At 34.9% G+C, this 24,623-nt stretch overlaps 1 protein-coding gene across 3 annotated transcripts in view; it reads right to left on the reverse strand.

Moving 5' to 3' along the window:
• LOC114328931 (probable E3 ubiquitin-protein ligase HERC1) overlaps nucleotides 1–24,623 on the reverse strand; it is a 240,144-nt gene that overhangs the window by 66,171 nt on the left and 149,350 nt on the right. For 2 of the 3 annotated variants that reach the window (XM_050659505.1, XM_050659503.1), the window contains 2 exons: nucleotides 18,714–19,079; nucleotides 9,580–10,907 (listed from right to left, as the gene is read on the reverse strand). In XM_050659505.1, coding sequence (XP_050515462.1) covers nucleotides 9,580–10,907; nucleotides 18,714–19,079 — 1,694 coding nt within the window. The remainder of the gene's footprint in view (nucleotides 1–9,579; nucleotides 10,908–18,713; nucleotides 19,080–24,623) is intronic. The other variant, XM_050659504.1, reaches the window with a different exon arrangement.

Raw genomic sequence — 24,623 nt, forward strand, 5'->3', positions numbered from 1 at the left:
TGCTCTTAAAAAGAAGGCAGTTTTTTGCATTTACATCTAGTTTGTAGTAGGAAGAAAATATTGATTCCCTTTCTTCTACAGTTATTACTGAGAACACTTGTAGCGGCAATTTTCATTGCACAAAATCCCAGAGTTAACGGTTTTAGTGGGTTTTACTTGGCCTATTTTAGAAATGTAAGCCAGTCCACTTTCTCTGCACTTGGCACGTTTTCGTGCTTTCCATTCTTCAATCTTTTTCTGTCTTTTTCTAGTTACTTTTACTTTTAGTGGAAATATTTTTTTCTTGGTTTTAGTGGGCAAATTAAGAGCCTCTTCATTTATCATTTTCAGGAAGAGCAACGATCTCATCATATGGAATATTTCCATTTACTTGTAGTTCAAAATTTATATTGCCATCATTCATAATCTCATTTTCAGTTTCTTCACTCACCACTTCCTTATTGATATTGCCTTCCTTATTTCTCATCTGATGTCAGCTGACGAATACATGAAGGAGGTATGTCACAATTTTTATTCTCTGTGGTATGGATGAAGGAGGTAAGTACTTTATCTTGTTACTTACCTCCTTCATTCACTAGATATTTAAAGTAGTATGGTCAATTACCTCCTTCATACGCTGGCTATCTCAGTTATTTTAAATCATAGAAGGCTGGGGATAAGTGGAAAATTTAATTTAGCACTTACCACCTTCATCCATGCTGATAACTCATTTTCTTAAAAAATGTCACTTACTCCCTTCATCCACTCACCCCTTCAATTGGTTCCATACTTCAATGCAATCAATTTGAAATTTTTATGATAAAATTAGTGAATTAGTCAGTACTTTGATTGTATATTTTGAATCTATAAAAAATACGACTATATTAGTTGCAATCAATTATCAAATTGATAAGAAACAGTGTGTCGCATTTAAGATGAAGACATCCCTATGTTTCGGCTATAAAAATATATACAGATTTAAAATTTTGCACAGTCATACAGGGTGATGGTTCACAAATTTTAAAATAGTCAACTGAACTTTAAATTTTAGATGCGGCCTACTACAAACAGGGTGAATTTCGATATGCGAATCGATTTGCTTCGCGTTACAGATTAGTCCAGGGTAATAAGGTTTTTTCCATGACACTCGAGCAGCCAGGGTACTGAAGCGTTTTTTCGACAGGTACTACCTATAAGAGCAAATTGTAACTATTTCCTGCGTAGGATCTGGCGGCCATTTTTATTTATAAACAATTAAGTTTCAAAAAATGGCATTTTTCCCTTTTTTTTCAAATCAATGGAAAACAGTGACACTTATGACTTTTTTAGTACAAATATCTTTGAGATTATGGAAAAGCTTTAAAATGACGTATTCCAAAGTTTGATATGCTCATTTATTGTTAATATAATTGCGAAAAAAGGTCGGAATTGCAAAAAAAATTAATTTCGCAATATCTATTGTAAAAATTAGTGTACAGCTTTAAAATTTTTATCATATAAGGGTTCTTTGGTGCTTAATATGTGATAAAAATTTCAAAGCGATTTATTTAATTGTTTAAATTTTATTCAAATTGTTTATCCCAGAGAGCATTTTTTTTGCAATAACATAAGTCAGAAAAAAATGACGTTAGAACCATTTCACAGGTGTCAAATGAAAGAGCATGAGCTATATTTTCAACTTGGTTTAAAAAAAGCGAATAAAAAATGCATTTATTAGTAATAAATAATTATGCAAAAGTATCGTAAATCTTTCCTAATAAACTTTTTATTTTGTTATATAAGAAATTATATATTATATTTATTACAATGTTTTATCAATTATGATATAAATAACATTACTTGGTAGTTGTGCACTTAAAACAGGGTAAAAAAGTTAATTTTTTTGGTAAAAGTTATTCAAAAACTTTATAAGGAAAGATTTACGATACTTTTGCATAATTATTTATTACTAATAAATGCATTTTTATTTGCTTTCTTTCAACCAAGTTGAAAATATAGCTCATGCTTTTTCATTTGACACCTGTGGAATGGTTCTAACGTCATTTTTTTCTGACTTATGTTATTGCAAAAAAAATGCTCTCTGGGATAAACAATTTGAATAAAATTTAATCAATTGAATGAATCGCTTTGAAATTTTTATCACATATTAAGCACCAAAGAACCCTCATTTGAAAAAAATTTCAAATCTGTACACTAATTTTTACAGAAGTTATTGCGAAAATATTTTTTTTTGCAATTCCGACCTTTTTTCGCAATTATATTAACAATAAATGAGTATATCAATCTTTGTAATATGTCATTTTAAAGCTTTTTCCATAATCTCAAAGATATTTGTACTAAAAAAATCATAAGTTCCACTGTTTTTCATGGATTTGAAAAAAAAAGGGAAAAATGCCATTTTTTGGCAGTTAATTGTTGATAAATAAAAATGGCCGCCAGATCCTACGCAGGAAATAGTTACAATTTGCTCTTATAGGTATTAGCTGTCGAAAAAACGCTTCAGTACCCTGGCTGCTCGAGTGTCACGAACAGGGTATATTTTTGTCTTATTACCCTGGCCTAGATATCGATAAAAGGTATTTGGAAAAGTTGTTCCAAATATTATTATAACCCCACATACCAAATTTTATGACAAAATTCACAATTTTAGTTTTTTTTTTCAGTTGCTGTAGTCAGGATCCTAAATCCTAAAAGTGGCTGTCCCGAGATGCATCTCGAGACAGCCAAAAACGGTTTTTTCGATTTTTTCGTTCTTTCCGCTCAGATATTAAAAATTCAGCCTCTGCCATTTAAAAGAACGGCAAAAAGTACACAAAAAAATACTATTTAAAAGTTGGCCAATTCATATTATCATAACCTACAAATTTTTTGAAAATTTAAAAAAATTTTCCTGGGCTCATTTTTTAATACAAAAATCTGAAAAAAATGTGGTTGTTTTGTATTCAAAAGATACATCTTGAATTTTTTCAGATTTTTTAAAGTAAAATTGCGCTCACAAAAAAATAAAACCTAAAAATTCTTCTTTTCTTGATTTAAGACGTTTTATGACCTCTGGAAAGCTAAAAATTTGCATGAGGGCATAATTTTATATCCTTTATCGAAAACATAAGTAGCGGGGCTGATCGGTGCGGGGGCATTTTTGACCATCTTATCCCGCTATAGCCTTTACAGTGTTGTTTTATCATATCATAAAGTTTTTCTGGGTGAAATATTTCTGGGTCCTAAGTGTAGCAGAAATGGTTAAAAAACGTAAAATGCGAATAATTGTTTTTTTTATATTTTTTCGTAATTATTGCTATTTTGGAACAAGGGTAACAATTTTTTAAAAAATTTTAACCAATCTTATATTGTAGAAAATATAATTACGCAACTTTTATTTGAGTGCAACTTTGCTCGGAAGTGAATACTTTTAAAGTTATAATCAAAAAACGAAGAAAAAAAAACGAATTTTTCCTTCGTGTCTATCTATTGATTATTTAAAAAATGTTCCGGACCTTTTTGAGTGGGAGGATAACTCAATTATTATTATATGGGTTAATTCCAAACAATTTCTGCAAAAAAATTAGAGTCACCTCTCAACGTCCATCTCAAAACAGATGGACTAGAAGAGCATATTATGGGCCCATTTGGTTTCACGAACGGTATGGGAACTCGAGAAGCCTTATTCATTGTGCTCATGCAAAAATGTTGAAATGAAAAACATGCATGTCTTTGTTTCATGGATTATGAAAAAGACTTTGATGAAGTCAAACATGAAAAACTAATTGAATATTTTCGACCAGGGCATTTAGCACAAAATAAATCGATTTTTAAATGCAGCACCTAGAAACTTGCAACTTTTTGCATTATGTTCAGGATGATGTCAAGAAAAAAGTTTACTATCGAAAAATGGGTGGAAATTTCTTTTAAAGTACATACAATGCATCCAAAAGTGCATAAATATATCAAAAAAGGTGTATTAAGGGCCAGAATTTGTTACTCGGGGGTTTTTGTGGTCGATGAAGACGAATACGCCATCAGAACCAACCACCGGAGCACCTGGTGCCCAGGTACACTGCTAAGGCACGTCATCTGGTGTTTCGAGGATTTTCGATACTAAATTGATGCAAACAGCTTACTCGGGGTTTTTGGGGTTGCTGAACAAGAATAACTTGCTGGCGGTTGGACCAGTTACAAACAAGAATTACAGCGCGGTAAATCTGAATTACTCCTCCTAGTTTAAAAACGAGGATATATTTTTCCATTTCTGTTTCGTTTGGGATTAAAAAGATAAAATGTGACGAATTTTTAGAAACTCATTAATACTACATCCATTTTATACATATAGTAGGAAAAATGAAAGATTACCCATGAACCAACATATAAAACACGCTGTATATTCCTGTGACCGTGCCACAAAAAAAATTTACCAACATGTAATAATTATATAAACTGTTCTTATAATAATGGTACTGGTTCATTACTTTCTGGAACATAGAAAAAAATGTGTTTAATAAGATCGCTCACGAGTAATATTACTTTATGTTCTGTTAAGTAAGTAAAAGGGTTCTTGCACTTTCTCAGGTTTATTGAACTCAATACAATACAGTCAGTAAGAAGAGATGAGATCTGCCATCGGCCATCCGCGTTGACGTATTAGTGCCTTACTTCACAACTTACAGGGTTGCCAGATTGTGCCGATAGTACATCTCCCTCTTTACAAAAACAAATTTTCATGAAATTAAATAATCTTTCAGATAAGCTGGCCGTCGAGATATCCTTTTCGGACGAGAAGAATCCTGTTCCATATTAGAACAGTTATTTTCTGTATTTGGAACTGTTAGCACAATATTGTTATCATTACACAACTCACTGTTTCCCGCACAATCCTTCCGACTCGCACAATCTTCCCACCTACCTTCTTTACTATTAAAATTAGAATCAGAAGTGGGCAGAGGCAGTGCTGGAGTAAATTCAGGTTCAAAGTAGTATGGTGCTGGAATGAGGTCATGACGGTTTCGTCTGTAATTTCCAGACTTGGTTTTTACTATATAAGATCTTGGTTCGTTTAAAATGGATGAAATTTTTCCGTACAACCTCAAATCAATTACCCAAACACTGTCTCCTATAGATAAATCTGACAAAGTCCTGGCCCTATGTCTTTTATTAAACTGGAAGGCTGATTTTTCTTTCGTTCTATTCTCTCTTTCTACCACCGAATCAGTATTAACGGGATTATTTAACAATTCTGGAATTACGGGTAAGGGAGATCTCAATTTACGATTCATTAGTAGTTCGGAAGGCGAAAATCCACATTCAAGGGGTGTGGTACGATAAGCTAATAAAGCTAGACTAAGGTCTTAATTTTTCTTAAGGAGATTTTTTGCTATTTTAACTGCAGCCTCTATGCATCCATTGGATTGAGGGAAATAAGGGCTACTAGTAATATGTCTGAAATCATATTGAGAAGCAAATATTCTAAATTGAGTACTGAATTGAGGCCCATTATCTGAACGCACTATCTCTGGAATCCCATACCGACTAAAAAGTTCTTTAAGTTTGGATATTATTACCAATTCAGTCATAGTGGTTCATTTAAATATCTCAAAGAAACGGGAATAATAGTCAGTAACAATTAAGTACCAGCAGTTATGTTTAAAAAGGTCCAAAGAAACTTTCTGCCATGGGCGCTCAGGAAAAGGATCCCTTATAAGGGGCTCTACCGGATTTGTTCTATGTTCTATACATATAGGACAATTTCTAACTAAATTTTCGATCTGAGTGGATAGACCCAACCACCATATTGAAGCTTTTGCTCTCGCTCTACATTTTACAATCCCTAAATGACCTTGGTGGAGATATTCTAAACACCGAAATTGTAGACATTTAGGGATAAATAATCGGGAATTTCTCAATAATAGATTATCGCTAAAAGACAACTCCAACCTATAATTATAATAAGGCTTTAAGCATTCCTCTAATTTATTTTGTTCAGGCCAACCCGACGTACAATATTCTCTTAGTTTTAAACAAATGGGATCTTTTCTCTGTTCTTCCTTAATTTCTTCAATAAAATACGGCTTTACTTGAACCGAACTAACTATAAGATGAACATGAGCTTCTACTTCGCTTGCTAATTCGTCTTCAATTGGGTCACTGCTATTCTCATCGAACCGACGTGAAAGAGCATCCGCTACAACCAGCTCTTTGCCTGGAGTATAATGAACCTCATAATCATATCTCATCAATCTAATTCTGAGTCTTTGCAAGCGAGGTGTGAGCTCATCGATCGGTTTTGATTTTAGTACTTGGACCAACGGTTTGTGGTCAGTCTCTAAAACAATCGGTATCCCAGTGATATATTCTTGAAACTTATCAGCAGCCCATGTCAGAGCTAGGGCTTCCCGCTCTATTTGGGCATATCTTTTTTCAGTGGAAGAAATCAAACGAGAAGCATAGGCAACAATTTCCTTTTTACCCTCATTAAACTGAATCAAACATGCTCCCAATCCAAATGATGAGGCATCCGCTGAAACTGCTATCTGTTTGGTAGGGTCAAAGTAAGCTAAACATGGACTTTTTTGTAGTAATTCCTTAACTCTTACAAAGGCTTGTTTCTGCGGACTGTCCCAGATAAATGTGACACTCTTTTTCAGTAATGACGTAAGGGGCTCTAGGATTTCAGAGCGATTAGGTATAAATCTACATGAAAAATTTATCATACCTAAAAACTGTAGTAATTCTGTTTTATTAGTCGGTTCTGGAAAGTTAACAAATGCTGAAATCCTTTCAGGTGCAATTGACACTCCTTCATTTGAGATTTCGTGACCTAAATACTGGAGTTTTTGAACAGCAATCACACATTTATCTTTATTTAGAGCTATACCTTCAGCTTGTATTCTGAATAATACTTCATCCAGAATTTTGTTGTGTTCTTCTAGTGTTGGAGCATGGATTAAGATATCATCTATGTGACTAATTACACCGTCCAAACCAGCTAATATTTTGTTTAACAATATAGAAAAATATTCGGGGGCACAAGTGATACCGAAGGGAACTCGAGTGAAGAGATACCTACCGAAGGGAGTTATGAATGTGGTAAGGGATTGAGACTCTGGGTCTAAACGAATCTGATAAAATCCAGAAGAAGTATCAAGTTTTGAGAAATATTTACTATCTTTTATTCTGGCTAAAATACTTTCAACTTTGTTTATAGGAAAATATGAACGAAGAACAGATTTGTTTAAATGGGTATAATCCACACAGAGTCGAACTTTTTGGCCTTTTTGGACCACAACAATGGGACTGACCCACTCTGTAGGATAATCAACAGGTTCAATTATTTTTAGATTTAATAATCTATCAATTTCTTCTTTTAACGGTTGGAGTAATGGAATAGGAACTGTTCTAGGGACTGATTGTACATAGGGTTTAATGTTGTCTTTTAATTTAATTTCCATTTCTGTTTTAAATGTACCTATATCATTAAATATTGTTGAAAATTTTCTGAAAACTGCCTCTGGATTAAATACATTATTTATATTTTTTACTGTAACATTTTCATGAAATTGTAGAAGTTTTAAGTCTATTATTGATTTCCTTCCTAAAATAGGTTTAGATAAATTTTGTATAACAAACATTTGAGTTTTTGAAATGTCATTATTATGACAGAGGGTAACAGGAAGAGTTCCTACTACCTCCAATTTAATGCCAGATGGACCAGTAACTTTTTGATAAGGCTTACATAAAGTTTTTAATATCTCTTTAGGCATCAGAGAACTAGGAATACATGAAACATCTGCTCCAGAGTCAATTAAAAATTCAAATTTTGTCCGCAGCTCAAACACAAGCACAGAAATCAGCCACTCTCGAGCCTCAATATTATTAATATAAACAGAGCCGACAAAATTCAAATTATTACCCTCTGAATTTATCATAAAATTATCAATTTCTACAGTACTAACCTTATTTTCCCTTTGACCTTTACCAGATAAACAAACTGATGCCCAGTGCCCAAACTTTTTGCACTTATTACACTGAGACCTTCTAGCAGGACATACCTCCCTAGAGTGAGATTGCTGACCACAAAACATACACGTGTCTCCCTGGAAATTCTTTCTTCTGATGTTGTCTGCCTTCTGAAATGATCCGGTGACATTGCCTCGTTCTCTATTTTGGACACCCACTTTTGCTACTTCTTGAGTTGGATGATAAGGGTTTTCATTACGCAATTCCCGAGTCTGATTTGCCTGCATTTCTGCTTGTTTTGCAGCAATAATACAATCTTTCAAAGTCAGAGTACCTTGTAGTTGCAAACGTTCGCTAGTTTTTGTATCTGACATTCCTACCACTATGCGATCCCTAATTAGCTCTTCCTTAAGGGTGCTGTAGTCACAATATTCTGCCAACGAATGTAAACTGGTAATAAAGTGTTCTATAGCTTCTCCTGGTTGTTGAATTCGGGAGTTAAACTTAAACCGTTCGAATATTACGTTGCGACGGGGAATAAAGTGATTTTCAAAACTCTGTAACATCTCCGAATAAGTAGCTGGAATTTTCGGAAACTGTAGAACGATTTCTTCGGCCTCATCTCCCATTATATACATAAGAATGTCAATTTTGTCTTTCTCCGGCTTCTGATCTTGTCCCGACACGCTCATGAAACGCTGGAACCTCTTGCGCCACTGGGGCCACATATTTGGCTGTGAAAACGTAAATTTCTCCGGTGGATTTACCTGAACAGGCATGTTAATTGTCGTTGAGCCGCTACTAACGTCTAAATCTGTATTTGCCATTGCCATTTTGCTTTGTGTATGATTTCAACACAACGTACATAACCTAGACACTACACATGGAAAAGTTAAACTTCACTAATCATTTTTCTCTCTCTTCACTTGAAATATTAAGTTAATCTGGAAAAGTGCACCAGCTGCCACCATGTTCTGTTAAGTAAGTAAAAGGGTTCTTGCACTTTCTCAGGTTTATTGAACTCAATACAATACAGTCAGTAAGAAGAGATGAGATCTGCCATCGGCCATCCGCGTTGACGTATTAGTGCCTTACTTCACAACTTACAGGGTTGCCAGATTGTGCCGATAGTACACTTTATATTGGAAAAATATCGTTAAAAAACTACAGTCCATTCATTTTACATATTCCCAACTGTAAACAAACGCACATGGAAGCTAAACAGGGTCGTCCTGAAGTGTATCTTAAAAACCAACACGCTACCTACAATTTGAATTTGCAGACTGACCAGTTTGGACCTGTAAAATGAGAATCCGCCTCGTTTAGGGCAATACATTACATTTAACAGCCTCTTGACGAATGAGACGGCGAATACTAACACGTGCGTTTGTTTATAGTTGGGAATTTGCTATGTGAATGTGGTGTAATGATTATTAATTTTCAACTTCACACAATTTATTTATCATATTATGCTTAAACTCAAACTGTGAGATCCAAAAATGTTAGGTAAAGGCGCTAGGTGTCGCGTCAGTCATGCTCGGAGCGAATAATGGTGATGGAAATGTATTATAAATCAAACATTATCAAAGTAATTAAACCAATATGTATATGAGTAATAAAAAACATAATGTGGATCAAAGTATTGATACTAACCTTAAACAACTGCTGCGCAGCCCATAGTTTACTATTATCACAAAGTTTATTGGACAATATAAACGCGGACAATGCGTTAACCAAAGTAAGAGGTCCAATAGCTTTAGCTTCTGATTGAGAGCTTTGCGCAATTTCCTCTTTAGGTATATCCATCAAAGAACAGCCACCGTGCGTAGACAGTATGTTTACCAAAGCTTGGGTTACAGCATAACCTGGTTTGGGTGCGGAATATCCAAGAGCGTACATTATAAGATCTTTCGTACACATATTCACCACCAGGTTTGAAGAACTGATCTCGTTTTGAGCAAGAGCTGCAATGCTGACACTTAAGTAGCTCAAACAGTTGCTAGCGGCGCTAGATAAGTTAGTTATTAGTTGAGAGAATGCCTTAGGTAGTTGGAAGGTTGGAAAGTCTTCGTTACTTATATTGTTAATTTCAACACGGTTCATGGCAGTCAAAGTCATTAAACGGACGACTTTCGTTATATCCGACAATCCTATAGATTCTAAGCAGCTAACCAACGAAGCATAGTTTGTGTTCAGTGAAAGAATTGATAGTACTTTGAGGATTATGGTTCTAGAGAGAAGTATATGCGCGGAAATGGTTAAGTGTTTTAGAGCTAAAATTCTCTCAAAAGAAGAACCTAGCATCATAGCTTGATTCCCTACCGACTTATCTCTATTTTCAGGTTTATCTTCCTTATCGCTGGTCATTTTCGGAACAGCGTTGGCCCCTAAAGGATCAAATCTGCTTAAACTAAACGTTTCAACTGAATGTTTCAAATCGTTCATTCCCAAATATTTTGCCATCAGCTCTGCATCGTCACAGTTGGGAAGTGTTAGCTTAGTTAGCTGAATATCAGCTTCTGTCATGTTATCTTCACTGAAAATAATATCGGGAGCTTGTAGATGAAGGTAGTTGTCAGATTTATTGGTGTTTAAATATTTATTTTTACATTTGTAGCAGAGGATGTAGTATCCGTCTGTACAGTACCCACACACTCCTTGTCCCCACAATGTATTGCAACCTGGATGATAGGATATCAGATGTGCATCCAGATATGGCGACAGATGCTTACAGTATGGGCAAATAGCGCAGTTATTTTCGACATTGACGTATGAAGAATTTTTATGAATTTTAAGAATTTCTGTAGCGTCAGTACATGTAGGAGTAGCATTTTCGCTGCTTGAGTCTTCAACTGATGAATTTCTTAACAAGGGATGAGCTTCGCCTCTCACGTGTTGTCTCTCTCGAACTCTATCGTGGGAAGCTCTATCAACACGCTCTAAGAAGTGCTCTAGGAAGGCTCGCCTCCTTGGACCTAAACCTGAAAAAATAAGAATCAATTCCAAAATACACTGGATAATTTGTTTGATTTTAGAATTTCTATAATAAGCATCACATTATAAGACACCTTAAACAATATGAACTTTTGCATCTGATCATTGAAGGAAAGATCCAAGGTAACCGCGGTCCTGGTACAAGAAGAGCATCATGGCTGTAAAATCTAGGACAATGACAGACAGACCAAATACACAAATTAATAAAAAAACATGGGAAAAAGAAGAACTACCAACGGAATGGAAGCCAACAGTACGATGTCCTCTTTATACAAAATGAGTTAAGGGGATGGGTACGTAGTTTTGGCTCTAATTCTATTTAAATGGGATTCATTTTTTTCAAATCCTGAGAAAACTAATAAGTATTTTTGAAAAATTTAAACGCAGAATGAAAGATTACGTTCCAAAAATACTCATTAGTTTTCCGAATATTCGAAAAAAATTAATGCCTTGGATCCGATAAAGCATTGGACCGATATTTTCAAGTATTATAATACATTACTGTAATCAGTATTTCAAAAGCTTTTAAATGAGGTGTCACATGATGTACTTTCCCATTTAAAAAAATCAAACTTATGACTGTCACCTGAAGAGGGATCGCGTAAAGTTCGAATCGTTAGTGCTATAATATACTATGATTATTTTAAAAATCGACATGTCTGAGCGTTTTGCTTATGTGCTCAAAATAAATAAGTTAAAATATGAGGGGTAACACTTATTCCAGCGCTGTGTTAAGATATCAGTAATCCACATAAAAAATCAAGTTAGAATCAAGCAAGAAGTCTTAACAATAGCGTAGGATAATATCAGTGTGGTTTTAGAAAAGGGAGAAGTACTATAGACAATATCTTTACTTTAAGAGAAATACAAGCTCAGAGTTATAAGAGAATATAATAAACCGACAATGGTTCTCTTTATAGATTTTAAGCAAGCTTTAGATAGAATAAAAAGAAAAGAAATATATAAAGAATTCAAAAATCTAAAAGTTTTACCAAAAATAGTAAGTAATCCGGGGTATTCCCATCTCGGCCCACTATAATCCTTTAATACTTTATGATACCCCAGGTACATTTTAAAAACCCCCCAGCTCGGCTCGAATATTAACAGGTAGGTATTAGGGTGTATTCCCATCTCGGCCCACAAATTTATCTTGGAATTATAGATTAGGGAAAATATACTGTTTGGGTATCTGCTACGCCACTGCTCATGTAGTCAAAAACAACTATTTCTAGTTGAAGATACACTAATGTCACTGTTTTTGTACTATGTTTTAAAAGCATGTTATTCGGTCGACACCTCGTAGTGTAATTAATGTATCTTTCAATTAACTACTAGTTCAGTATCCAGGCAAAATCTAAATGACATCTTTAAGTATAAATGAAATGTTTAGTCAAAGAGGAAAATTGTTATTAGTGTGTGAACGTTATAAATTTGAAGAACAAAAACGAAAATTAGCTTCAGGTGAAACAAAGTGGAGATGTGTAAAGGATAACTGCAAAGCATTCATCAAATCAATTGGAGAAAATAAGAATCGAATTACAACTAGTATAAACAATAGTCATAATCATAATCCGGAAGCAGAAAACCTATTAGAAAGACAAGTTTTAAGTCACGGCATAAAAAGAAAGGCCGAAGATGACTTATTTGAAAAACCTTCCAAATTAATTAGAAAAGAATTAAATACTGACAATAATTTAACCAATTTGACAACAAATGATTTACATGAACAAATTAATTGACAACAAATGAATATGTTAAAATATTATCAAATTATTATAATTTTTGATATTAGCTTTTATTTTTATTGGACTATGTATAATTATACAGGGTGTCCCGAAAAGAATGGTCATAAATTATACCACACATTCTGGGGTCAAAAATAGTTCGATTGAACCTAACTTACCTTAGTACAAATGTGCTCACAAAAAAAGTTACAGCCCTTTGAAGTTACAAAATGAAAATCGATTTTTTTCAATATATCGAAAACTATTAGAGATTTTTTATTGAAAATGGACATGTATAATTCTCATGTCAGGAACATCTTAAAACAAAATTATAGTGAAATTTGTCCACCCCATAAAAAATTTATGGGGATTTTGTTCCCTTAAACTCCCCCAAACTTTTGTGTACGTTCCAATTAATTCATTATTGTGGTACCATTAGTTAAACACAACGTTTTTAAAACTTTTTTGCCTCTTAATATTTTTTCGATAAGCCAGTTTTTATTGAGATGCGGCTTCTTTTTCAATATATTTACGTAAAAATTTTATGGGGGTTTTGTTCCTTTAAACCCCCCTAATGTTTGTGTACGTTCCAATTAAACTATTATTGTGGTACCATTAGTTAAACACAGTGTTTTTAAAACTTTTGTCTCTTAGTCTTTTGTTCATAAGTCACCTTTTATCGAGATGTAGCTTCTTTTTCAAAATATACCTAAAAATGTAAATTATAAATAAATTTTCAGATTATTAACAGGTCTCTATAACCGTACTTAACCATATACAAATATGTGGTGGATTCGACAAATATTCAAAATATCTCGATAAACACTGGCTTATCGAAAAAGTACTAAGAGGCAAAAAAGTTTTAAAAATAATGTGTTTAACTAATAGTGCCACAATAATAATTTAATTGGAACGTACGCAAAAGTTTGGGGGGGTTTAAGGGAACCAAACCCCCATAAAATTTGTATGGGGTGCACAAATTTTACTTAATTTTTTTTTTAAGATATTGCTGTCGTAAAAATGCCACATATCAATTTTCAATAAAAAATCTCTGAGAGTTTTCGATATATGAAAAAAAATCAATTTTCATTTTGTAACTTCAAAGGGCTGTAACTTTTTTTGTGTGCACTATTGTATATAGGTAAGTGAGGTTCAATCAACCTATTTTTGACCCCAGAATCTGTGGTATAATTTATGACCAATCTTTTCGGGACACCCTGTATATCTATTTAATAAAGTTATTCTATAAATGTGTTTTTTTCCATTGAGATGTAAAATTATTTGATTGTAACAATTAATATCTCATGGGCCGAGCTGGGTATATTTTATATCGGGCAGTTTTAATCTTTGCGCCGACTTGGGACATTTTTAAAAGACCTACCTGTTTCTTGGGCCGAGATAGGCACTGCCCAGTAATCCAAAGCAGCTCAATTAAGAACGTATAAAACTGTAATAAGACTAATAGTAGACCAAATCGCGTGGGAAGAAACCTTGTAACCTGTAATGTACCCTACCATATATGAAGAGTACAGGGGGAAAACAAGGAATGTCACATTTTATACATATTGAGATAAACACCAATAAAGGTTTAATTCTTATGATGTCTAAAAACTACTTAGGAGATTCTTAGCAGAATTCTAGCAATTATTAGTTTATAATCTTAATCTAATATTATTCTATATTAACTTATTGTTATTGTTCTGAATCGATAGTCTAGTCGATAGTACTCAGTTTTTGCTACCACATGGCGAGAAAAGTCAAAATTCATGAAAAAGTGACATTCCTTGTTTTTCCCCTGTACTCTTCATATGGACTCTTAATACAGGGGCGTACGTTGAGGGCAGTCCGTCAAATTAGGAAAAAAAAATCTATCCTCAGAAAAACTCGAGCGCGTCAGATTAAGACAAGGTATGTTAAGTACATGAAGAACAGTGTATATTTCAATAATCTGACGATTTGAGCGGGGCGTAATTGGGTGAGTCACAAAGTTGTACAACTTGCTAAGACTGATGATACAGGAAAAGATAGCAGAGCAGCTGTAGATAGAGTAACGATATTGATGATGATATCCAACCTCCCATTGGGAGACGGCACTTAAAGAAGATTATCCAGATTTAGCCATACGGCTCACACTCCCTCCAAGGGGAAAATTGACTCATCCCAGATACCTACGGTATCAAAAGGATTGAGCTCTGGTGGGACTCTTTCCGTGTTATCGAGCCCTAGGTGACTTGGAATGCAGGTGTATCTCCCAGAAATTTTCGTACGCATCTGGCCGTCGCGAGTAGTACAGCTTTCTGCATGGTCTTATAAAGATGTTCATTCAGACCCAGCTTTTTTATGCTTTCGAGGAGGGTCTTCGGAATGACTCCAGTAGTAGACATAATAATCGGTATCGTCTGGGTACTTTCCATTCTCCATTGCCTTCGTATTTGAATTTCTAGATCTCTGTACTTGGCGATCTTTTCAGTAAATTTACTACGTAGATTATTGTTGTTAGGTATCGCCACATCAATTAGTGTTGTTTGTCTTGTTAATTTATTAACTAGTACGAGATCTGGTCTATTATGTGCCACTGTTTGGTCTGTGAGCACAGTGCGGTCCCAGTATAGCTTGTAGTTGCCATCCTCAAGCATACTCTCAGGGACGTATTGATAATACGGGAGATGGTCTGTTTGGAGAAGTCCCAGCTTGATAGCTATCTCTTGATGAAGGATTTTTCCCACTGCGTCATGCCGTTCCTTGTATTCAGTTGCAGCAAATGCCTGGCAGCCACCTGTAAGATGTTGGATGGTTTCTTGGGCTTGACATCCATATCGGCATCTGTCGTTTTGAACCTGAGGGTCTTTGATGATATATTTCAGGTAATTTCTTGTTGGTATAACCTGATCCTGAATGGCCAGTAATGAACCCTCCGTCTCAGGGAACATCTTTCCTGATGTCAACCAGTAGTTCGACGCTATATTGTCGACATAATCTTGGCTGACCTCATTGGGATGTCGCCCGTGCAGGGGTTTACCTATCCAGGCGCGCACTTTTTCGTCCTTAGTAAGGTGGTTTATGCGTATTTATGGTTCCCTCAGTTTGATCGGTGTTGTGTCATCTACTGCGCAGATAGCGCGATGTAGAGTAGATGTCTCAGCCTGCATCTGAAAATAAGTTCTTAAATTAGCAATTTGTTTATCTAATTGCTCACCTATATCCATAAGTCCTCTTCCTCCTAGATTCCGTGGTAATGTTGTTCTTTCTACTGCACTTTTAGGATGGTGTTTTTGTGCCTTTGTGAGGTGTGTTCGTACTTTTCGCTGAAGAGCTTCTATATCTGTTTTTGTCCACTTAACAATACCAAATGAGTAGCTAAGCGCGGAACATGCGTAGGTGTTTAGTGCCTTAAACAAATTTCTACTGTTAAGGTATGAGCGAAGCAGCTGTTTTACCCTTCGTATAAACTCAGTAGTTATCTCTGTTTTCATTTGTTTATGGTCAATTTTCCGCGCTTGCTTTACTCCAAGATATTTATACATATCGTTTTCACCCATGGCCTCGATGTTCTGGCCATTTTGCATATCGAATCCTCCGGGCTGTACTTTTCCTCTGACTATATTTAAAATACGGCACTTATCTAGTCCGAAGTGCATACTAATATCATTAGAAAAAGTTTCTACAGTTTTTAGCATCTCGTCGAGTTGGTTTCGAGTGGAAGCCATTAATTTCAAATCATCCATGTACAATAAATGATTAAGCTTCGCCAACACATTGTTGTTATTTTTGATGCTAAAACCTGCATCTGTGGAGTTCAATAGCTGAGATAGTGGGTTCATAGCTAGACAGAACCACAGAGGACTCAACGAATCTCCTTGAAACAGGCCCCGGCTGATTACGATATTTTCAGTTTCGATGTTACTTTCACCAGGTATTTGAAGATGAATTCTAGTTTTCCACTCTGTCATTAGATGTTGTAAAAAGGTCACTATATTATCATCGACTTTATATATTCTCAGTATATCTATAAGCCATTCATGCGGGACTGAATCAAAGGCCTTCTTGTAATCAATAAAAGCAGTAAATAGATTCCTCTTTTTGGAATATGCTTGATTAGAAATGACTGAGTCGATGATAAGTTGTTCTTTGCAACCCATGGAACCCTTAGCGCATCCTTTCTGTTGAGGCTCTATGATATTGTTCAGAGCACAGTGTTGGTAGATACGCCGGGCTACACAGGATGTGACCAATTTATACAAAGTTGGAAGACAAGTAATTGGGCGGTATTTTGCTGGATCTTGGGTGTTATTTTGATCCTTCGGTATTAAATAAGTGGTTCCCTGAGTTAGGAATGATGGTATATCCTGCGGATTAGAAATAACATGATTAATTAGTGTTGATAAGCATTCATGACCACTCCAAAACTTCTTGAGCCAAAAGTTTTGAACTCCGTCTGGTCCAGGAGATTTCCAGTTATGAAGCTCTTTGATGATAGTTGAGACTTCTTCAGTGGTGAAGGGTTCGTAGAGAGTAGTAGTGTAGTGTTGGCAGTTCTGTGCCGTATCTTCTATCCATCCAGCATTGTTGTTAAGAGCAGCTGGTGTGGAAAGTTGATTTCCCCAAAACTCATGAATTTCTTCTTGGCTTGGGTAAGATTTATCGAGATTTTCTACGGTGGTATTGAGTTTTCGATAGAACGCCTTCTCAGCAGTCTCAAAAAGGGCATTGTCGGATTTTCGGTTGTTACTCACTTTGTACCTTCTTAGTCGTCCTGAATAAACTGAGAGTCTTTGTTTTAATGTATCTAGGCACTGTTGGGCTGTGTTGTTTTCTGGATCGTATCTTGAGTGTCTTGCAGTATTCCGTATTATTTCTTCAGCTCTCCTGATGACTCTTGTACTTCTTACACCTCGTATATATTCTGTGACTTGACCAATATCCCTACGCAGCAATTCAATCTTTCCGAGCAGTCTTTTTTCCCAGGGTGCAGTTCTGCTACCAGTCCTTCCATTATTAGTACCCCGTCGTGTTCTGATCTTAATGCCCATTACATTAGCAATTGCTGTTGCTGCACAGTAGATTAGCATGTGCAGATACTCTAATGTGTGGGCTTCTACGACATAATTGGGTAGGACTTCAGTGTTCACAATTTGTAACAGAACACCTAGTCTCTTACAAGAGTTTATTCGTGGTAGCGGTGGTCTGCTAAGTGGGTTTGTTCCATTAAACTCTTGTACAGCACGTGCCATTTCGCTTACTAGGTTATCATGTAGCTCGTTGTTTTCCTGCTCTGTATTGTCAGGTTGAGTTTCTTGTATGGCAAGCTCAGGAATCTGCTCATGAACTTCATTGGGGACTTGATCTTCAATTACAATATCGTTATGAATCTCCCGTTCGACTTCGCTTCTGATGATATTGCGTCTAGTCTCTGGGATAAGGTTGTTTCTTATAATTACCCGGTATTGGTCTGATACTCGTTGCTCCGATACTTGAATATCTGGGTACGTCCTGCAAAATTCGGCATACAGCTGTTGTCGGTAGCCGATTGTTTCTTGACCGAGGTTTGTCACCTTGTAGTAGAAGCGCAAAATGTTTTCATTAATGGACACAGTCCATTTCATGCGCTGTCTCGGTCGTCCCGCTTGAGTGAGCGCCGGCTGATGATCCAGCGCAGCACCTTCGGCGGGTGGAGCTCTTGTTGTTGTTTGGCTCGCTTGTGGTTGTGGTTGTGGTTGGGCTGTAGCTGATTGTATGACAGGGGCCCGCCTCCTCAACACCCTGCCACCGACGTCCCGCATGCTGTCACGTCCAGCGCCGGCTCCAGACGTGCCCTGGCGATCCCCAGGCAGCGATCCTAAACATAAATTATTATTCTCCATTCTCATGGGTGTGCATTTTATACCTACTGCCAGGTGTCAGTTTTTGTTCCACGGCAAGTATCCCTGCTACTCTCTGGGTACTGGCGCTACGAATACCCAGAAAGCATCCCCCATTCGCAGGGGGCCGCGCCTGATAGAAGAACTGACAAAAAACTCCCACAGGAAAGAAGATTATTATTATTATTATTATTATTGATGATTTACTCACCTCTTCTTTGAATAAACTCGATATCAGAACTCTCCAAACTTTGAGGCCTAGCCAAAGCGCGAGACCTCTCCCTAAATCTCAACAAAACGCCTCGATCTTCACAAATGTCCAAAAAGGGATGTTCCAACATCCACGTAGCTAAAGTATTGACGGTGTGGGCGTTGAGTTCTCCGGTACATTTCGTTTCTTGTAGAGCCTTTTGAATATGTTTTATGGTAAATCCCATTTCTAGTAGCGGGGTTGCTATCGGTGGTGGAGGAGGAGAACTAGAGGGAATTTTATACGATCTCCAAACGTTTTCCTCAGACTCGGAGCCAAAAAAGAGCCTACTTCTGACAGAATCGCTTGGTAGAGTTATTCCAGCAGCTAAAAATGAACAAGTAATTTTTAGTGTTTTTTGTTTAAAAGCAGCTGCATTTAATGTTTTGTTACGAAGATTTAACGAACTCTCAACATATACACAATATAATATAGAATATAATTAGAGACAGGAATGTATAAGAAAAGAGAGCAAATATGTGCATATACCGGGTGGTGAATCGTAAAACGGGTCATAGGAAACTCAATGTAAAATTCTAAACTGTTGAATTCCTGCTACCCTAATTATTTTACAATAAAAGTCATGAGAAAATACCTGTAGAGATTGTAATCTGTATTAACAGCAAAAGTTAAAATTATTCTACGAATTAAACATTCCAAAATTTTGAAAAATATAATACATTTGCCACAGTAGGTATGTGTGTAAAAGTTAGTGTTGTTCTGAAGCTATTTCCTTGTGGCATTTTTATAATTAACTATTTAGATGGGAAATAAACCACAATTAACTTGAAAAACATAATTTTATTAACGTTATTAAAATTATTTCTTTAACGTTAACAATAGTTATTTATGAAACAGTTCGTGAAGTATGCTTCTTGCGAACGCACGCATTGTTTAGAGCACGAGCGACAACGGAGAGAGTGCTATACATCGCATAAGTTCGCAAAAAGTACTTCACGCACAGTTTCATACAATATTTTATCTATGATGAACAAAAAGAAACTGTACCTCTTCGTCACTGGAATTTATTTCTATTCTACAATTTTTAGAACTTTGACATTTAAAAATTCTACCTTCTTTCAAACCACAAAACTGTCAAAACTTTTGTCGTAATTTATTGCTCATTATGTCATCACCATGACAACGCGAAAGTTAAGGATATTTGATTATATGAAAGTTTCTCAAAAACAGTGCGAAAAAGTAAGTCCCATTTAAAACACATTGTTACTTCACGCACACGTTAAACACTTCACGCACTGCTATCTATAATGACAGTTTTCACAAACTAAAACTTATACATAATATGACATAGAGTAGATAAAATTATTTTTTTCAAAGTAATTGTGGCTTATTTTCCATCTAAATAGTTAATTGTAAAAGTTAGGCCACACGTTACTACACTTGAGAGCAAAATAATCGACTCACTTGCTGAATTGTACACGTGAGAAGTCTCGAATTTCCTAAACCTGTTGTCCGATTCGAGTGATTTTTTTAGTATGTTACAGCCTTATTATTTAAGAAAATCGATGTAATATTATTGTTGCTATACAGGTAAAGGTCATTTTATACCGGGTGTAACAATCATAGCGTGTTTTTTTCTTAAACGTACCTAACTGTTTTATTATCCAACATAAGCAAATGAGTCAAAAAAGAAAATGTTAATAAAGCCTAAGCCTACAATTGAATTTTAATTTAAATATTTTTTATATGCTAAAATACTAAACAGGGTGTTCCGAACTTTAAGAAAAAACACAGTATGATTGTTACACCCGGTATAAAATGACCTTTACCTGTATAGCAACAATAATATTACATCGATTTTCTTAAATAATAAGGCTATAACATACTAAAAAATCACTCAAATCGGACACCAGGTTTAGGAAATTCCACGTGTACAATTATTCAGCAATTGAGTCGATTATTTAGCTCTCAAGTGTATTTAACTGACAGTGCGCACACTATTGACTGAATAAAACATCTTTATTATTAATACTTTCTCCTCAGCTGAGGGTATCATATTAACTTTATTGTTTTTTAAAAAATAAATGATAAAATAAAAATAATGACAGTTTAAATATGGTTAATATAATAACTTCATTGTGACCGAACGCATTCGTTCACACATTATTGCACTGTGTGTGGTCTAACTTTGGTGTGATACTCTGAAAAATGTTGTTCTGAAGCTATTTTCTTGTGACATTTTTACAATTTTAACTATTTATAATGGGAAATAAGCCACAATATTATTAAAAATTTATTTTTATTAACGTCTCGACGCCCAAATCGGGTGCCGTTGTCAAAATACAAAATACTACTAACATAAACAAAAATGTTGTTGCTTAGTAAAAAAATTCTTCTAATAATTTATTTAATTTGACTCATTTATATCGGCCATTCAGATACATATGATACATTTTAAAGTAGAAGACTTTAAAATGATATTGCCAATATTTATGAGTTGCGTTCCTGGGACGACTTTACTGAAAGATAGTTCATTCGATTACATGAAATCAACCCCAACTCAAGAATATCCGTCACAAAAAAAAATCATAGCATGTGATCTGTCTTTAAAAAGACAACCATATGCAACGGTGACATTAAAATTCTCGCGTTAGAGATCTCATAGTAAATCACGAGGGAAAACCAGGAAAAACCTCGTGATACTATCCCGACATCGTAAGTATTTGGTCTTACATTTAATTTACTCTCAAAATTAATACCAAATTCTGACTTTACTATAATCTTGTTTAAATTATAAATAATATCAATAATACATGGATATATAAGTAATACTAAAATATAAAACTCGACTATTGATTGTGGTATTTTCTTTCTATTGACTTCTTCTTTCAGTATGGGTATCCACATCCTACTGCATTCCACCGAGGAATTTGCGACACAATTGGTTTCGTTTAGCATAATTAGAGCCGCTTCTTTGATTTTTCTCTTTTTACTATCTGTTTCTTATAAATTTTTCTTACTATCTGTTGTTTTCTTTCAAATTAAATAAATTATTAGAAGAATTTTTTTACTAAGCAACAACATTTTTGTTTATGTTAGTAGTATTTTGTATTTTGACAAAGGCACCCGATTTGGGCGTCGAAACGTTAATAAAAATCATTTTTTAATAATATTGTGGCTTATTTCCCATTATAAATAGTTAAAACTCTGAAAAATGAATTACATTTTTACAAAAATTTTGAATATGTTTAATTCGTAGAATAATTTTAACAGTTGTTTTCATTACAGATTTCAATCCTCTACAAATAGTTTCTGATGTCTGTTGATGTAAAATAATTAGGGGAGCAGGAATTTAACAGTTTAGAATTTTACATTGAATTTCCTATGGCCCGTTTTCCAATTTACCACCCTGTATATGCATAGCATGGGGGCAAATATGCAAAAAAATTTAAGATTATGCGTAATATATGCAAATATGCAGATGTTAATTATCGTCTTCTTAATAAATTTCGCATTTAAAAGCCAATTCATAAAATAATAATAATCTAAAATGATTTCATGCTAGTATTTACAGTCTGCAGTAAGACTGAAAGACAATTTTGACATTGATTTATTTTAGTATATACATAGTAACAATATTTTAAGAAATATATTTTATTTATATTTATAGTAGTCGATCTAGACGGTCCAGTTAGTTGAGGCGCAGTCGATCGACAAGTTTAGTGGATTTGCGATCCCTGGTTCGAGCCTCAGCTAGGTCATGAAATTAATAAAAGGCCAACGCCGTAGTATAAAACTCAATAAAGTCAACAGCTTGGTCTGGAATATACTGGCGTCTGATCGGCCTATGGAGGAGCGGTACGACAAGAGATAAGGGCTTGCGGCTTGGTGATACTCCTCCATAGATCCCTACCGAAGGGCGTTGACGCCTAAGAACGGTGTGTATATATAAGTACATTTATAGTAGATAGGCAATTTCATAAACTAGTGTTATCGTTATCAAAACAATTGACTATAATTTTTTTTCAAAATTTGCAATTAAGAGGCTGCATCAACGCGTCATCAATATTAATTCGAGAGATAGTTTTTCGAAAGTTTAGCGAACCTTAGGCAACAGTGTCACGTCGGCAGTACGTGACACTATCAAAGACGAAGGCACAATATTGTGATAATAATATACTCATAGGCGCGCTAAATGTTGCCAAATCAGTCAGTTAACTTCGCTTTCTTGTTATAGATATTCGATTTTAGTAGTTCCAATGTGACACAAAATCTAGGCATGGGATAAAAAAGTTCATTTGAAGTAAGTGTATTTTTTGTTCTTAATGGCGATAAATACTCTTTTTGTAATATTTTATTTAACTATAGAGTAATTTCCACATACTAACATATTTCTCAAATTGGGCTGTGTCGCCATTCTTTACTATATTACGTATAATATGTGTGCCAAATAACTCGACAAAATATTCAAAAATAAAGCTGCAATCTTGGAACGCGTTTTCCGTCTGGATAACGCGCTGATGTAGCCTCTTAAAATATGCTTTCTATCGTATATAAATGTTTAAACATCGAAAAACTTCTTTAACACTACAAAGTCTGGCTTAGCATACCTACCTAGAAAGCCCGAAGGGCTCTTTTTATCCCCACTTTCTGTAATCAATTAAAACTCAGTTTAAAGAAATTAAATCTACTCTAGACGGTAGAACCTGATTTTATTTTTTACTTTCATTGTTTAACACATTCGCAGCCTATCAAATATATTCCGAACACCATAAATTTTGCATTTTTTGATATTTGCCACACGTTGCCTTGTTACAGCCGCGGCAATGATTTCTTTTACAAAATGAAGTATGATTTCCTTTACAAAATATTTTCAACTGATATTTTTTTCGTTTTTGGATAGTAACAGTGATAGTTGTTGGTAGACTTGGTGTTGCTAGGCGTAGTTCCAGATTTCGGGAGGCAAGGTATGGGGCCCATAATTCTTCACACAGCCGAAGAATAAACTTACGAAAACTGAGTCTACTTCCAGTTATTTCTTTATAAATAATCCATGCATTTATTGCTTCCAAGTCAAGAGTATTATAAAACACGTACATAGACCATCGTCTTGAAGTTACTTTTGTAGTATAAAGACGCGTCATTTCAACAATTTTATCTTTATTACGTAGATGATCAGTACTAGTATAAGGGTAACCATTTACAATAAACATACATAAATATAATTTTACCCATCCGACAGGAATTTGAAAGAAAGGCTCGACGAATTTCCCAGAAAACGATAATAATTTACACAGGGCCAATTTGGCCCCTTTAGACTTCTATGGTAGATTCGTTAGAAAAACCATTTAATAAATTTAGTAAACAATATGTTTTGTGTTAAATAAGGCTTTGTATCAAAATCTTAAAAGTCATAAAATATTAAATTAATATTGCCTCAAATAAAAAAACTACAATTACTTTAAATCTCAACAGCTACCTGTCCGACGTTCTAGTGTTAAACATCAACAGAAGTTATTGGTGTATTTTTAAATTTGTTTATGTTAAAAAACAGTAGTTCAGTAGTTTAAGATCTGGTACAGGATGACCTTGATGAACTTTCGCAACTTTTTCCAAATTAGAAAATCCTGAGTTTTTGTTTAAAACATATTACAATTTATTTCTTACAGATATGCCTACGTTTCCTTTAACCATACGAAAAGATTCCTTAACATGATAAATCAAATCAACCGATTCACAAAGAGCCAAATTTTGTTTTTTAAGTTTTTTATGTCCTCAACAAGGAATTTAAAATATAAGCTTGCTAGTCTGCCAGATTCTGCGGTAAATTAGGTAATTCAACAAGCCGTTTACATTCTACCAGAGCTCCTGAACTGGAAGCTGCTGAAGTAGATTAAAACATTTTATTCC

Source organism: Diabrotica virgifera, chromosome 8 (assembly GCF_917563875.1).
Source record: "Diabrotica virgifera virgifera chromosome 8, PGI_DIABVI_V3a".
In the NCBI taxonomy this organism is placed as follows: domain Eukaryota; kingdom Metazoa; phylum Arthropoda; class Insecta; order Coleoptera; family Chrysomelidae; genus Diabrotica; species Diabrotica virgifera.